This window comes from Marmota marmota, unplaced genomic scaffold, assembly GCF_001458135.2.
Source record: "Marmota marmota marmota unplaced genomic scaffold, marMar, whole genome shotgun sequence".
NCBI classification, from domain to species: Eukaryota; Metazoa; Chordata; class Mammalia; order Rodentia; family Sciuridae; genus Marmota; species Marmota marmota.
The window spans coordinates 459,286-477,258 of record NW_025999968.1 but is presented as its reverse complement, the minus strand read 5'-3'; the positions used below and the strand labels follow the sequence as shown (position 1 = coordinate 477,258).

Sequence of the window (17,973 nt, the reverse complement as noted above, 5' to 3'; positions counted from 1 at the left end):
TGCGGTGGGGCGATAGCCAAGGCCTAACACTGAGGAGCCTGAATTCCTCATCGCTCTCTCACAATTCCCCTGGAAAGGGACTTTCTGAAATGAAAGCACCCAACCATTCTAGAAGGTTCTGAGACTTCCCAGGGATTTCCGAAAGAGTTTACAGGCTATAACTGGCAAATCGCTGTGAGACTGCCCTTTTCCTTAGCTCCTGGCGTTGACCCTGCGTGGGACGCTAAAAAGCTGCGGGCCACCTCTAGCAAGTTTACTGGGATTGAGGCTGTCCCTCTCCCATCCCTTCCCTCCCCACTCTCCTTTCCTCCTTTAGGTTTTCCGCACTAACCCGGCTCCAGGATCCTCACACCGGCGCCTCGCCTCGCCCCGCCCCTCTAGCGCCTCGCCCCGCCCCTCTAGCGCCTCGCCCCGCCCTGCATCCTTGTCCGGCCCCGCCCCTCCAGAGCCTCGCCCCGCCCCTGACCCGCGCGCGCCTTTTGCAGGGGAGGGGTAGGTTACCATAACTACGGTGCACACAGAAACTGGACCTCCCTAGCTGTCCCTGGCTGGCCCGAGGAAAGAGGCAGCACCATGAGCCGCGTAGTGACCATCGAGAAGTCCTCGACTGACCGTCAATTATCTCAGCAACTGTGTCGGGAGAAGTCGAGGGGCTACTTTTCCTCCAATCGAACGTACGATTTCCTTTATGGTAAGGCTGCCCCAGAACCCGCTCCTGGGCTGTCGATTCTTGGGCCAGATTGACCTTACAGTTGGTAGGACCTTGCCGGGGAATGGTGAACGAAGGATGAACCTCTGGATAGACTCCCTGCCCAAAGTTGTCTATTGTTAGGCTGGGGCAGCTATGAAGCTCTTCAGATGGCCGCTCGCTCAGGTGCGCCATGCCAGGTGCACCGCGCGGGGACACCTTACTCTTTGTCTCTCTCCTGGGATCATTTGCTCAGATCTGAGCTATCTTTCTGAAACCTACTTCGGCGGAAAAGTATGGAGAGATTTGCAGATTTGGGTATTCATGTACACAATGTTCCCACATTCAAACTGCATACAATGCCCAGCAAAAATGATGTTCCAGCTCTCATTTGCTGGGCAGCTTCAAATTCTGCATTATAGATAAAGAGGCTGCAGTTTAATCTCACTTTTGATTTTAGCGTTTTATTTTTCATTAAACGTTTTCTCTTCCATTAAAATACTGTTTAAAAACTATGTTCCTCTAGCGCCAATAAAGCTCCAATTTATTTTAATTCTCCGACTTTCCACTTGTGTTCTAACTCTATTGGACCTCAAAGTCCTGTTCTATATATTCTCAAAATCTATTTCAACGCTGGTACATATGCTAGGTACTTCAAAATGTTAATTCAATTACCAAATTTACTGTTACATTTGTTACAACAGTCAAACATGATTTTATTTTTTTCCAGTTTTGTTCTCAGTATCTCTAGGCTTTGGCCTGAATCTAGCATTGTTTCCAAACATATGGTGTTGCCTTTGGGATGCCCAGAGTCTTCTTTGAATGGGATCCTATAGGGTACCCATTTCCTGGATAGGAGCTATGTAATGATTGCTTACATATTCTGGCCCGGGATCTTTATTCACGCTTGGTTTCATCTTTTAAAATAAATCTAGTAAAGTCCTGTAAACATATCTCTATGTTGCTTTCAAAGGTAATTTGGGAAGGAAGATAAACATCTTCAGTAAAGACAAGCAAAGAATTTATTAAGCTTGTTGGTTGTTTTACCTCTAAGTGTCTCTTTTGCAGAGATTGCTAAATGTTTCCATATCCCTTGGAAAGAACAGAAATCCATTCATAATAGGTCAATTGAAAGTCTGCATTGTTACAATAAAACTGGCAAGCTCATGCAGCTAGTCATGGACAGGAAGCAAGGTATAACCAGGACAGACTAGAACCTGGACAGGAAAATTAAACACTAATGTGACATGCTTTCCTGCTTTCTTTCTTTGACCTTACAGTCTTTTACCCTGTTAATGTTGACAGATTTAGCAAATAAAAATAGAGGATGTACAGTTAAATTTGAATTCCAGATAAAAAAACATAATATTTTAGTATAAATTTTTCATCCCATGCAATATTTGGGACATTTATATTAAAGAATTATTAATGGCTTATTTGAAATTCAGATTTAACTGGCAACTCTAGCTATCTGTATTTTATCTGGCATGTTATTGTTTTCTATGTGTGTGCTTCCTTTTTCCATTTGACAACCACTTGTGTATGGATTTATCTTACTAGAACAGGGGCTGGGGTGGCACTCTACATAACCTCTTAATCCTAAAGCTTACCACCAATTGTATAGAATAGAGTTTCATGTATCTTAGTTGAAGATTTAAAATAAATAACATTGATGCTGACCAGCTGGTAAGTTTGTTGACCTTGGGTCTGGTTTCCATCTGTAGGAAAAAAAAAAAAAAAGAAGTGACGGATTAGGTATGGGGTCAAAGGTACAAATATGAACACCTCTAAGCTCCTTAACTGTTATCTAAGAAGCCCTTGGTTATTTCCTTCACTTTTAATGTATTATTCTTTGCATCATTCTATTTCATTCACCCTGGTCTCTGCTGTTCTCCAACATATCAGTCATGCTTTCATCTTAGGGCCTTTCATCTAGTGATTTGCTCTCCTAAAATGTTCTTCCTCCAGATATTCATATAGCAAATCCCTCACCTTCAAGTTTCCTTACATGTTATGTTGTCATGAATTTAAAATTTGATCCCAGTCTCCCTTACCCTGATATCTTTTTTAATAGCACTTATTATTCTCTAACATATTATATAATTTCTTGTTTATTATTTTTGTTGTTTAATGTGCTTACCATGAAGTCAGTTTTTAAAAATCTTTTTGTTGATGTATGTAGTCCAAGCATATAGGACATAATAGCCAGTCAAAAACACCTTGTTGTGTGAAGGAAAAAGGGAGCCTGAGCCCCTTGCAGCTTTTCAAATGTTGGTGGAAATATCAGATAACTACATCCAGCAGGTTGTTTTTTTGGGGCAACTACAGAGTCGTTAGGTTTTAAGAATTGACTCATTCAAGTTCAAATGAAACTTATTTCTAACATTACAATACCAGTTTACTAATATCTATGAAGAAATATATGTCACTCAGTTGCCTAGACTAGCTGGTCAGGGTATTTGTTTCCCCAGAGATAAGTCTACTTGGGAAATCAAGTGTCTCTCTGAAGACTGTTTATGAGTTCAGTGTCAAATCAGTTCATTTTAATGGGTGATGTAATCAATCACTAATATTCTTCATCATTAAAGATATACCTAATAAATAAGTTCTTATAACAGCAGGTTAATCTTCTATGGAACTTCAGAGAGATAACTTAGGCCCATCATCAATGTACAGTACTTATAAACGTAAGGAGTACATTCTGAAGATAGCTGACCTTATTTATTTCTTATTAGAAATTGAGAGTTCCTTACCATGTCTACCAATTCTGAGGAACTTTGCTATTTGCCTCTTCTTAGTACACTGAATATAGAACTAGTACCTAAATTTATTGTTTCTTTCTCTTGTAACTGGGCATAGTACATATGTATATATAATATCTTTTCTCTTAAAGTATTTTCTGGACTACGAAGGACTTCATAGGAAAGAAGAGAGCTATTTAGGGTATTGTGCTTGTAAAGATGCTGGTCTTTCTTTTTGCATTCCATTTTCATAAACTGACTTGGAATATACAGGAAAGAAATGTATCTAACAAATTCTCACTGGTAGATAGAATCGAATAATAGGGCCATCAGTTGCTGCAGAGTTAGGCAATATCTAAACTTTCTAATTTGTTTTCAAATTGAGAAATTACAAGGCAGACATGGTGTTACATACCTATAGTTCCAGATACTTAGTAGGCTAAGACAGGAGGATGGTTTGAGCCCAGGAGTTTAAGGCTAGTCTGGGTAACATAATGAGACCTCCATTTCAAAAAAAAAAAAAAAAAGAAAAAGAAGAAGAAAGAAGAAAGAAAATTATATTGCTTTGCTAGTGTTCTCACCCTAGGAGAATATTCTTTCTACTCCTTATACTACTTTATTATGTTTTTTCTCAGATCCATTGTTTATTGTGTCAAGCGCAAAAGACCACACACAGGCATATATTCAAGCCACCCTGATTCGAAGCCGACTGGTATGTCTGATTCATCTACTAAGGCAACCTAATGAATCTGAACTGTCTAGCATGGCTAACTGCTTTAATCAGATTGACAATCATCAGATCTCTACTGGATTTTAGGGTCTGCAGAAATTACTTTGCTATGATTACTAGGGGGCAAGGCATCTCAATACTTGTGATACAAGAGCCATTTGTTAATTTACTTTGATGGAAAAGATACTCATGCCTGGGTTGGAAGAATGCAAGCAGTATGAAAGCATATACAATATAAACTAATTCTAGCCCTGCCATGTAAATAGTCACTGTCATCAATTTCCTGAGTGTCCTTTTAGAGATTGTCTATGCATACAACAATTGTTTTCCCAATATTCGTTGTCTTGTTCTATTTTTTTAAAGTTTATAATATAAAGTGCTTTAGAAAATCTGATATTTTATATATGTATATAATTATGTTCTTTTTCTCCATTCATCCCTTTCCTAACATTAGAGAAAAGTTCCCAGATTTAGAAGCATGTTCAGTAACCTGATTCATTATCCAAGATATTCTCAGTATTGGAGCAAGTCCGATCCTCTCCCACCATTTATCAGTCGAGAATGGAGGGGACTTGAGAAGCATAAAGAAGTCCTCTGGCAGCTTTCCACGTAAGTGTCAGATGGCTCCTGACACTAAATATACTTGTGTATTTTTATTTTAAAAAATTTTAATGTATTTACTCTGCATTATTTAAAAAATGTATGGTTATAATGTTTACCTGGACCAAGTTCTCTTGTTAAACCCCTTCTTCCAAAACAAGCTTGATTAAGGAGCAAAGGTTATACATTTATTGGTTAGTAGTTTTCAGAAGGTTGGCATGAAAAAAATATGTAAATTACTAATCCACAAATTATTATTTGTGAGAAACTTCCTTATGGAAATATTTTTATGCTGATTTTTTTTCAGAGAAATGTTAAAATTCTTTGTGTGTGTATGTGTGTATGTGTGTGTGTGTGTGTGTGTGTTTTACGTGGTGATAGAACTTAGGGCCTCACATATGCTAGGCAAGCATTCTACCACTGAGCTCAGTGTCTAAGCTTAGTGTCATATCTAAGAAATGTTAAATTCTTAACTAAAGCATACTCAATTTCTAGATTTTGGGGAAGGATTCTTTAAATTAAATTACTGGGAATTTCAGAATGTCTTAGGAACTGGAGAACTTGCTGGGGCTAATGACCCCTGAAGCCCAAGTAGTTTTTGAAATCATAGCTTGTTTGTCATCTGCAGGGAAGAGACTGGTATGCCTGCTAATAATGACCTGAAGGTTGCAGAATGTGTATACATTTATTGAAAACTTGCCACCAAAGATAGGAATGACTGCGTTTTTGTTACTTTGATCCATCTTTAGAAATTGTAAGTGCTCTTTTCTGCTAGTGTCCAAAATATTTTTTGGAGACTTACAGCCAAATCACCTTACTCTTGAAATCATTTTTTAAACTACAAGTTAATATTTAGTAAATTAACAAATGATAATGCTTTTGGAACTTTGTTATTCTCATGTGCTTTTAATTAAAAGTGGGCATTTTTATATACAGGATTTCACAAATATATTCATTTCTGAACTCTCACTCCCTATTACTAAGTTCTTGTTTCCTGGCTTACAGGAAGTAATCATGCCTAGTTTAAGATGTAGGACAGCTAAATGCATGATAACGAAGACTTCCCTGTTACTATGAGATATTCAGGCTCTATAGATGTAGAAATGTTAAGTAGAAATTAGAGGTGGAAATGATACACTTGAATAATGTTTTCCTGCTTCATTTTAGAATGGGCACTTGTTTTCAGATGCCTAAAGAAGTTTATGAAAATCCCGACGTTACTGGAAAGAATCGCTATAAATACTTTGACAGGTACAAAATGACTAATGAACATTTCAGTCTTGACATTGTTAAAAAATCTCTTTACATCAATGATAACAGCTATCATTTTAAGTGCATGCAATATACCAGGCACCACTTTAAAGTGCTTTGCATACATGCTGTCTAATCTTCACAACAGAAATGTAGCATAAGATACATATTAGCCCCATTTTTCCAATAATGAAGCTGAAACTGAGAGGAAAAGTAGATTACTCAAAATCGATGAGCAAGCTAGCTTGTGACAGAGCTGGAATTCCAACTAAGTCTGCCTAACTTTAGAGGTACTAATTGCAACTAAGAATGTATATTTGCAGAGATATCATGAAATTGTAGAGCAGGGAAAATTGTTAAAAAAGTGTTCAAATGGTCATTTGCTCTCTGTATGAACATTGTCCAAACCAACACATTAAAAAATTTACTTTATTTCATTTGAGACTAATTTCATGTGATAATTATATACCTTATTAAAATGAGATGAGAATTTTCCTGTAGGTGTTATGTAGGTTAGAAAAATAGTCTTGATATCACATCTGCATAAGCTTCCTCGAGAAAGTAAACTTCTAATCCATGTTATTATTTATGAGTAACTGCCTTATGGAGCTTTTCTGATATTAACTCAGGCATATTCAATTCCTAGACTTTTCTGGGGGGAAAAGGGGATGCTTTAAACTTTAAGTCATTGGGATTTTCAAAATGTCTCAGGGAGCTTGAGAACTTACTTTACTTTCATAAACTAAAGAAGTTTATGAAAATCCTGACGTTACTAGAAAGAATCGCTATAAATACTTTGACAGGTACAAAATGACTAATGAACATTTCAGTCTTGACATTGTTAGAAAATCTCTTTACATCAATGATAACAGCTATCATTTTAAGTGCATGCAATACACTTCACAGCTAATGGCTGGTGAAGCCCAAGTGGAGAACAGTTTCTGAAATCATGGCTTGTTTGCTATCACAAAGAAGATACTGGTATGCCTTCTGAAAACGCACATTCATTAGCTGTGTTCTACAGCTATTAAGTCTTCTGGGCCAGACTTGGGAATGTGCATTTTAAACAAGACCTTCCTCCCTCCCCTCAGTGATTTTATATATGCCAAAATTTTAGTATTTTTGTTACATGAGATATTTGTTGTGTGGCAGATCCCTCAGAAAACACACTAAGTCCTAGTTTTGCCCAAATTGAAGAGTATTTAGCCAGCTATACTGCTCCCCACAGGACCCATAACTGTCTCTGCAAGGAATAGCCCCATGCCTGAGCATTTTAGGATATTTAAAAGCAAAAACCACATCCGGGTTGATGTAGCTGCAGGCAAGCAGGTACAGAAGCTGGATTGGGCAATTAGCGAGACAATGCAATGGGTACATTGGTGTTTCCCACAGGATTTTCCAGGTTGGCATAGCAGCAAGGAAGCAGAAGGGAAATTGGTCAAAATGACCCTAGTTCAGTACAAATTAAGAGAATGGTTACTAATGTCTAGACAATCAATCTCTGACAAGGTACATTGCCAAAGTAAAATGGAAACAAAGGAGAACAATTTTACATTGTATAAGAATTGGCTATTTTGTGTTGCCAAGTCTAGGTAACTATTAATGGGTACAGAAGAGGGGCTTTCCCATGGGAGAAGCTTTTCTTACATGATAAGGAGTCTCAGGGAAAATAGAGTCTGTTTGGTCATTGCCCAGATAGCCTGGTCCATAATATATTCAAAGATTTTAAGAAACACATACTAAAATTAGAAGAAATGCAAAATGCAAAAGTCCCACACATCTGTGTTTTTCTTTTTCATCCCAGGCCCTTCCTTCCCTTTTATCAACAGATGCCACTCAGTGTTGTTTTTGCAGCAACCAAGTAAGTGACCATTATTTCAAAACACTCTTTTGATTTGTTATTTCCTTCCATATTTGCTTTTAGAAGATAGTTCTCTAAATCAATATTTTTCAAACTGTGGATCAAAACCAGTAGAAAGTGTGAACTTTTCTAGTGGGTCATGAGCAGCATTTTAAAAAACAAACAACAATAGAAAATAACCAGAGTATCAGACATATTGAGGAAGAGTTGTTTTTTGGTATACCTTTTAAGATGGGTATATGCATGTTTTATGTATATAATGAATTATGATAAAAATGTATTTCTTATTATGAGTTGTCTTAGTCTAAATATTGTAATAAAATACCATAGAATGGGTAATTTATACATAATAGAAATGTGTTTCTCTGGGCTGGGGATGTGGCTCAAGCGGTAACACGCTCACCTGGCATGTGCGGGGCGCTGGGTTCGATCCTCAGAACCACATAAAAATAAAATAAAACCGAAAACTGAAAAATAAATATTTAAAAATTCTCTCTCTCTCTCTCTCTTTCTCTCTCTCTCTCTCTCCCTCTCTCTCCCTCCCTCCCTCCTTNTTAAAAATTCTTTCTCTCTCTCCCTCCTCTCTCTCTCTCTCTTTAAAAAAAAAAGAAATATGTTTCTCATAGTTTTGAAGACTGGGGAGTCCAAGATCAAAGCACTAACACTTGGTGTCTGGTGAAGACCTTACATGGCACGGAGGAGCAAATGCTATGTTTTCACACAGTAAAAGGTGAAAGGGCAAAAAGGGCCTTTTAACTAATTACCTCCAGCCCTTTTGTAAGGCACCAAATGCTCTTATGAGGCTTTATCACTTCCAAAATAGGCCCCACCTCTTAATATTATCAAAATTGGAATTGAGTTCCAACATGAAGTTTGGTTAAGACATATATTCAAACCATAGCAGTTATGATTAAGAGAAAAAAGTTTAATATTCTTTAAATGTCTTCTTTTGCTTCCCTGAAACTCACACTTATTTGATGATGACTCTTCAACATTTTATCCGAAAAACTAATAAATTAAGGAATATTTTGGAATGCTAGAATTTTATAATTTAATAATCATTTAACCTATACAAGGCAATGTGATTTACAAAGATAAGTAAAATATAGTTTTTCTTGCACAAAAAATTGAACCACGATGAGAGAAGTAAAATTCAAGGGCTGAATCTGGTATAAATGTCTTCCATTTTTTAGGGCCAGGCAGCAGTTTATGTAGAGCATTACATTGAAAATCTAGTTTTTTGCAATACGTTTTCCTGTTAACATACCTTAATATTTCTCTGTGATTTCAAGGTATTCATGAAATGTTCAGGAAAAGATGCCTTTTTTAAAGTCTCAAATTCTGAATAGAAATGTGTTTAGGACTGGGTTTCAAACATGCATTTAAATGATGTAGTTATTCTTAATGATATACATATATAGCATCTTGTGAATAAGACATATGTTGTAAAATATCTATAATCCTCAAAATAAATGCCAAATTGGATCTTACTTCTTCCTTGATTTTTTTTTTTTTTAAGGCTTGAGATAGAGAATAGATTCCCTGCTCTTCCCAGATGGAGCAATTTTCTAAGGTGCCAGCTTATCAAGGAGAGATGCAGACTTGTAGGAAATGCTTTGTGTGAGCAAAGGGGGAGCTATGAGATGGGTGGATCCCTACAGATCTCCTGGCAATTCTTTAGAAGCAGGCTCATGGGATTGCCTACTTTGGAGGTCATAGTTACCTCCTGTATAACCATTGTTAAATTATAGGGAGTTCAAGGCCTACAGTGATTAACACCATGCTTCTCCTGCTCCTACCTAAGTAACAATGACATAAGGAATAAAAATTCTCCCCAAAAGTTAGACCATGACATTGGCATGCTACAAGTTTTTACTATGGAAGTTTTGAAAGAATGAATCAGTATTCCTAAGCAAAGCCAACTCTGGAATCCGGTCAGGTTTGCGTTTCTGAGCAGGGAAGAAAGTGCCACCTGTATTAGTGGGAATGGACTGTCTCGGGAGCAGCTGGCCTTCTCCAGCCACAGCCTTTTCATGGCTGGTTGTTGGATCTTTGGATTCTGTGTAAACATCTTGGCATTGAGAAAAAGGAGTTAAAACTCTGAAAACATTCAATGAAATCTCTTTGTATGCAGCTCTGTTGGATGAGGGAGGGAAAATTCAGAAGATGGGTGAGGCAGATAGTGAGGCCCCCTGATACCTGGGCTGTGGCAGAGGGAGAGTATTTGACCATGAGAATGGGCTGGAACAGATCAGGGTCAGGTCTAACAAAAAGTAGGTGGGGAGATTTTGGGTCTGAGTCTTGAAGGAAGAGGTTTGTTCTTTCTCATTCATAGTTTACTCTCCCCTAAAACCAACTGAAATGGGAGGAAAAGCATAGGTTAGAGAAAATAAGTCATGCTTCTCCTGTTCTTTCCGAAGTAACAATGATATAAAGAATAAAAATTATGAATAAGTGTAGGAGTTCTATCAAAGTAGCATTCCTCTTTTGCATCCTTCTCTTGGGCACTTCTTTAAAAAAAAAAAAAGAATACAAACAACAGTAAGTATTGTCAAGGATGTGGGGGAAAAGGCACACAAGTACATAGCTGGTGGGACTGCAAAGTGATGCAGCCAATATGGAGAGCAGTTTGGAGATTCCTTAGAAAACTGGGAATGGAACCACCTTTTGACCCAGCTATCCCACTCCTATAGCATACTATAGGGACACAGCCACATCAATGTTTATAGCAGCACAATTCACAATAGCTAAACTGTGGAACCAATCTAGATGCCCTTCAATAGATGAATGGATAAAGAAAATGTGGTATATATACCCAATGGAATATTATTCAGCAATAAAAGAGAATAAAATCATGGCATTTGCAGGTAAATGGATGGAGCTGGAGAAGATAATGCCAAGTGAATTAGCTAATCCCCAAACCTAAATGCCAAATATTTTCTCTGATATAAGGAGGCTCAGTCATAGTGAGGTTGGGAGGGGAGCAGGGAAGGATTAGAAGAACTCTAGATAGGGCAAAAGGGTGGGAGGGGAAGAGAAGGGATATGGTGGAATGAGATGGACATCATTACCTTAAGTACATGTGTGAAGACAGGAATGGTGTGAATATACTTTGCATACAACAAGAGATATGAACAATTGTGCTCTATACATGTAATATGAACTCTAATGCATTCTGCTGTCATATATAACACATTAGAAGAAAAAAAAAGACACTAATCCATCAGAAAACTTTGTCAGAAGAATTAATTAGACCTTATCATAATCCAAGACATTACCATAATTTGATAAAATGGTTCAAATGAACAATTATTTATTTTGGAATAAACATTCTCTTGATTCAAGCTAATAGTATGATAATATAATAAACTTTAACGTAATCTGGGATGATGTAAAGCTGGTTTGAAGTTATTTTCTCAACTGGAATTTAATAGTAGAATTGTTTCTGCTGAAAACATAAGAAACCATAAATACCTGTATTGTCTACATATGTTAGAAATTCACAGCAACTGCAGTAAAACTGATTTCAAAGTATTTGTTCCATCACAGGTTGAAACTCCAAATAAGCACTCCTTTCTAAACGGCTTGAAATGCATTTTTCTTAATCTGTTGTATATACTGTACTACCTCTGTTCTTTAAAATGGAAATATCTTTTTTTGTTGTTGTTTTATGTGTGTAGTGCTGGAGATTGAGCTCAGGGCCTCGTACGTGCCAGGCAGGCCCTCTACCACTAAGCCATACCCTTAGCCCCTTGCCCTTATCTTTAGTTATTTATTATTTATGTAATTTAACCAGTTCTTCTTCTACCTGGGGGGGCTTTTTTAATAATTAAAGTGGCTATAGTTTTTTTCTTTCTTATTTTAAAACAAATACACACACATGTTCACATATTAAAGAAGAAAATTTAGAAAACTATAAAGATGAAAAAATTCTCTCCGCAATTCTACCAAGAACTAATTACTATTTTTTTGCCATGAAAGCAATTTTTTTGTTCTAATTACTATTATTGTGTTATATTTTCATCTAGTCACTTCTCTGTGTGTAAAATTCCAGTTTTTAAAAACATAAAAATGGAATTCTACTATATACTCTGTTTAATAGTATCCTTTTTCCTGCTTTTAATGAACCACAAATATTTTTGCATATTTATAATTATAGATTGCAGTATTATTTTGAGCAGATGCATAAATTTCATTATGGATGTTCCATAATTTAAAAATAATTTTTCTTTTGCTTGTAATCATTTAGGTTTCTAATTTTTCACTCTTTTATGAAGCTTTATGAACATGTGTGCATATATATCTTTGTATACTTGTACACTTGTCAAATCATTTCCTATAGTAAATTTCTAGGAGTACAATTGCTGAGGCGAAAGGTATTTAAGGGTTTGATATATATTAATAAAGTACCTGTCAGCCCGTTGTACCTGTTTGCATTTCCAACAGTTGTTTTTAAACATGCCCATTTTTCACAACCTCATCAATGCCAGCTACTTTCAAGTTGTTTAAATCTTTGCTTGCATGATAAAATAGCTTCTCTCTGTTTTAATTTACTTTTATTTGATTGCTATTTATGGTTCATTATCTTTTCATCTGCTAAAAGTTTTATTTTTTGTTTTGTTTGTTTACCACTTTTCTATGGAGTATTCAATTTTATTATTGATTCATAAGGGCTTTTTATGCAAAAGGCTGCTTAGCTTTTTATTATGTAGGTTGCAAAACCTATTTCCAAGTTTTTCATTCACCTTTTAAAATTGTGACATTTTGAGATATAGAGGTTTAAACTTACCCTCAGTGCTATGATCATTTCTTGTACAGTTTCTGATGCTTGAACCATGCTTAAAAAAGACCTTTACTGAAGGATGATATAAATATTTTCTTAATCTGTCTATTAGTACTTTTATAGTCTCATTTTAACTTTACATTTTAAAATGATCAGGAGTTAATTTTTTGTGTAGGGGATTAGGTAGTTTTCCCACGTTAGCCAGGTTATCCTGGCATTAATTATTAAGTCATCCATCCAGAAAGAGGCTGACTGGCTAGCTTGCTTCCTTTTTTTCTCAGAAAACATCCCTTCTCTCTCTGTTGCTCCTGTATTTCTAGAGAGAAATAGCTGAGACTGGTGTGTGTGATTGAAAGCAGAGAAGAAACCAGGGAATTTAAATTCTAAATAGGTCTAGAAGTACTGTACAACATCCCAGAATCCACTTCTGATAGTTCTATACAATTTTGTGAGTAGACCAACATGTTTATTCCCACTCAGTTTCTAGGTAGAAGTGAGAATAAGAAGATAACTCTGTCAAGGTTTGGGAGCATAATCCTGGTTTCACTGGATTTATAACTTTGTGCCTATCAGCATTAAAGGGGTAAATGGACTTAGTGAACCTGAAGAATTTATTTCTTCATGATTATATAGTATTTTAAATGATCATATTAAGTCTCAATTTAAAACTATTTTTCTCCTTTTAGGACAGAACCATATATTTTTCCTCCTGTTCCTTCTAAGTACCCAGTCATCCCTTCAAAATCTACTGTGGGCACTCAGACTGACTATAGGGATGCTGATGTTCAAACAGATCCATACTCTCCAGAATATGTAGTATGCCAAGACACGATCCCTGAGCTCTTAACCCTGGCTACTCTGACTTGGGGTAAGTTAGTAATTCTCTTGAATATTTGAAGATGACAGTACAATCACCATTCATACTATTGAGTTCTTGAAAATTACACACATACAGGCAACTCTGGTTTATAGAGTGAAGAGATAACCCACAGGTTGAGAGAAAATATTTATAAATCATATATTGGATAAAGAGCTAATATTCAAAATATACAAGGAACTCAAACTATTTAATAACTAGAAAATAATAACCCTATTAAAAAGTGGGCAAAGAACTCTCTATATATTTCTCAAAAGAAGACATACAAGTGACCAACAGATATGTGAAAAAAATGAAGATGAATTCCAGAATGAAACATGCAGAGGTAAAGCAAGGAAAAAGAGTCATGGGAAATGGCATTATAAGCTTCAGAAAGTGAGAACAGAGGGAATGATAAAGAAGCAATGCAGGAAAAAATAATGGCTCAGAATTTCCCAGAACTGCAGAAAGATATGATCCCTCACAAAGAAAAATTACATTGAGTATTGAGAAGGATAAACATTTAAGAATTCACATCTACTACTTACAGAAGAAAAAAAATACAAAAGCTATTAGAGAAAAAAGAGAGATTATCCACAAAGGGATAAAACCAGGTTGATATTTTGTAATATTAATATTCAAGATATGGTAAGCAGATAATTATAGGTCTAGAACTTTTTACCAACCAAAATATTATTAAGAAATGAAGGTGGAGGGGCTGGGGATGTGGCTCAAGCGGTAGCGCTCTCGCCTGACATGCGTGCGGCCCAGGTTCGATACTCAGCACCACATACAAACAAAGATGTTGTGTCCACCGAAAAACTAAAAAAATAAATATTAAAAAAATTCTCTCTCTCTTAAAAAAAAGAAATGAAGGTGGAATAAAGACTTTTTCATACATAATAAAACTATTTTATAGAGTATTACGAGGATTAAATAAATTCATTTATGGAATATGCTCATGCCTACACCCAGAAATTTCCTAGGTGCTTATCAAAGAAAAGTGAACACATAATTTTAATAGAAATCCATGTGTGTTCACCAAAAGACATGTACCAAAGAGTTCATGGTACACTATTCATAATAACTCCAAAATGAAAACATTCCAAATGTCTGACAACCATAGAATGAATGAATGAATGGATAAAATATAGTACATTCTACACAATGGAATACTATATAGTAATGAGAATAGAAAGTACAATTATATATAACCACCTACGTGAATCTCTTATATATAGTGCTGAACAAAATAAGTAAGATGGAAAAGAGCACCTACATTGTGATTCCATTCACATCAGACTCAAAACCAACCACAACTAAAGTAAGTTGTTAGGCATGAGGATGGCAGTTCTCTTGGGGCAGGTAGATGCTGGGAAGGGGGTCTGATGGGTACTTTATACGGTTTGGGTAATATTGCATTCCTTGATCTGGGTGCTGGTTATATGAGATGCTCATTTTTCACCTTTCTGTACTTGTGATATGCATTAATAAAAAGTTTATAAGAAGATAAATGAAAGAAAACATAGTGAAAAAGGATATCCCTAAGGACAAAAACTGAGTGCTTATTACTATGTACCAAAAACAGTGGCAGGTGCTTTACATTTCTAACTTATTTAATTCTCACGGCTTAAGTAAATAATGAAGTTAAAATCAGAAATTAATAATACAGAGCTTTAAAAAAGGCAAAAGAAATGCTTGTTGGGACCATAAGGGAATTTTTTGATAAAGTCTAATAATATAGCCAAGCCTCTTGTAGGAAGCATCAAGGAAAATACAATGCAAATACAGAGTGTTAGATTTGAAAGGGAGACATTACTACGGAGTAAATGATGTAAGAAATGTAAGATAATAATAGGAATATCTTTTGCTGTGTTTTTAAAAACAGACACAATAATTAAATAAAATATAAATTACTAAGTTGATTTCAAGAATAGATGAGTAACTAAAGAAAATACTTGCTAAGAAGGAAAAAATATATTTTTAAGAGCACCAGGCCCAAAGAGTTTTGCAGGTATTTGCCACTCTTTCAAGGATCACATAAACTCTTGTTCTTGCAGATTCCTCGTCAAAGAGAGAAAGAATAAAAGTTAATTTATTCATTTTATGAAGCTAGTTTAGATTTGATTTGAAAATTGAATAAGGACAGTACTGGAAGGGAAAATTACAGCCAATCTTAGGTATAAAGAAATATGCAGAAAATTCTAGATAACATACCAGCAATCAAATTTTGCTATATTTAGGCAAGGTGTGATGGCACATGCCTGTAATACCAGCAGCTTGTGAGGCAGAGGCAAGAGGAACACAAGTTCAAAGCCAGCCTCAGCAAAAGCGAGGCACTAAGCAACTCAGTGAGACCCTGTCTCTAAAGGAAAAACAAAACAGGGCTGGAGATGTGGCTCAGTGGTCAAGTGCCCCTGAATTCAATCCCTGGTTATACCCACCCCCCCAAATTTTTCTGCTATATTTTAAAAGGGTCACTTCATAACCAAGCAAAATTCAAGTTTTTGCAGTTTCAGAAAACCAACCATATTATTTATAATTTTAATAGAAAATATAGGAAAAATGCTTCATTGGATGCAGAAAAAGTATTTGATGACATTCAGTGCTCATTCATGATGCAAACTCAAAATAAATTGGGAGCAGAGGAAATTTAGAAATGTAATAAAGAGCATCTACTGCAGCCTTTAGTAAACAAAATACCAAAGGCAAAACTCTAGAAGCTTTATTCTCAAAGTAAAGAAAGAGGACACTCTATCTCCACCATTACATAGCAATGTGTAGAGAAGATCCTAGCATACAGTTTAGCGAGCTGGGCTATGATCCCTCCCTACCCAGGGACATTTAGAAGTATGGGTGGCATTTTTTTTAATGTAATAATGATTAGGAAGTGCTGCAGGCATTTAACATATGGAATGGGCTGTAGAAGAAATTTAGCACTAACACTAAACATCCTGTACCTCATGGGATTGTCCCATACAAGAAGTCATTGTCTGCCCAATCTGGCAATAGCACCCTGATTGAGACGCAAGGAGTCAATGCAATAAGGTAAGAGAAAAAAGAAATCAGTTATGAGGATTTGAAAGAAGCAGCAAAACTATTATTTGCAGACAATGTACTTGTTTGGAAACCCTAGTAAAATCAATGATCAGAACAAGAAGAGAGTTCCATGAGGTAGCTGGTTATGAAATCAACATACAAAGACAAGCAAGCTTCCTGTATGAGAATAATATCTAATTGGCAAAATTATTGGGAAAAAATCACATTCATGAGAGAAACAAATGACAATGTACCTAGGAAATTATTTAATAAATATATTAAAGCATTTACAGAGAAAATTATAAATTGTTCTTTAAGCTCAAAAACAAAGATTTGATTACAACAGAGACACACCATGTTTATGAACAGAAAAACTCATGCTCAAATAGATTTGATTTCTTTCTTGAACCATTTATACCTTCAAGAAATTCTAATTCAAATTCCTATTCCCAATATAACTGTAAATGTAAATTTACATTTTTCTCTTCTCTTTCCCTAAATTATATAAAAGCAACAAGGACAACAAAACTCCCACAAACTCTGCTTTCAGTGAAAGTAAAAATTATATATACTCTATGAACTACTAAATATTTGTAAGGACTGCAAAAAGCAACCGAGATTAGGCAGAAGCAATGTGGGAGGAAGTGAGGAACTTGGAGTCGGGGAATCTCAGAAAGCATGAGCAAAAATATACTTCCTGTGGGTAAATTTGGCAGTATCCAGGATTAAAATGCTCATATTTTATGATTTGACTGCCAGACTCTAGCATTTCCACTTCTAAGAATCCTAGAGAAACTCACACGTGGGCACAAGGAGACCAGTAAGGAGTGCTTTCTGTGGCATTGTGCATAATCAAAAAATTAGAAGCAGGGTTGGGGTTGTAGCTAAGTGGTTGAGTGTTTGCCTAGCATAGGCTTCTATCCTCAGCACCACATAAAAACAAATAAATAAAATAAAGGTTAAGTTCTTAAAAAAATAGAAGCAATCTAAATGTCCATCAGCTTAAATTGTAATGAAGTCCTAGATCTCTGTAGATCAGTATGGTTAAGCCCCTAAAACAAAGTTGAATTTAAAAAAAAAAAAACATGTTTCAGAATGATACATCATGTAGTACAAGCTGATGTATATAAAAATTAAATTTAAAAGTAATATAAATTTTATTTATACATAGTTCATTTTTGGCTAATATTTGAGCCAAATCTGGTTTCTGGTTCATATTTGTTTTTTGTTGGAGAAAGAGTGCCCTGGAGTGCGTAAGAACATGAAGCTCACACAAAGCTTAGACTGCCGTCTTCAGATCCTCATTTCTGCTTCTTACCAGCTCTGATCTTGTGCAAGTTACTTCTCCTTTGACCCCTCAGTCTCTTCACTTGTAAGATAGGAGTAATGTATTTATATGATAGGGATTTATGGAGGATTACGTG

At 35.8% G+C, this 17,973-nt stretch overlaps 1 protein-coding gene across 2 annotated transcripts in view; it reads left to right on the top strand.

Moving 5' to 3' along the window:
* Positions 1-455: 455 nt before the first annotated feature.
* Cfap91 (cilia and flagella associated protein 91) overlaps positions 456-17,973 on the top strand; it is a 68,923-nt gene continuing 51,405 nt past the window's right edge. For both annotated transcript variants that reach the window (XM_015478469.2, XM_048803259.1), the window contains exons 1-6: positions 456-691; positions 4,065-4,141; positions 4,614-4,768; positions 5,927-6,010; positions 7,815-7,871; positions 13,341-13,522. In XM_015478469.2, the coding sequence (XP_015333955.1) occupies positions 574-691; positions 4,065-4,141; positions 4,614-4,768; positions 5,927-6,010; positions 7,815-7,871; positions 13,341-13,522 (673 nt within the window). In that variant the 5' untranslated portion in view covers positions 456-573. The remainder of the gene's footprint in view (positions 692-4,064; positions 4,142-4,613; positions 4,769-5,926; positions 6,011-7,814; positions 7,872-13,340; positions 13,523-17,973) is intronic.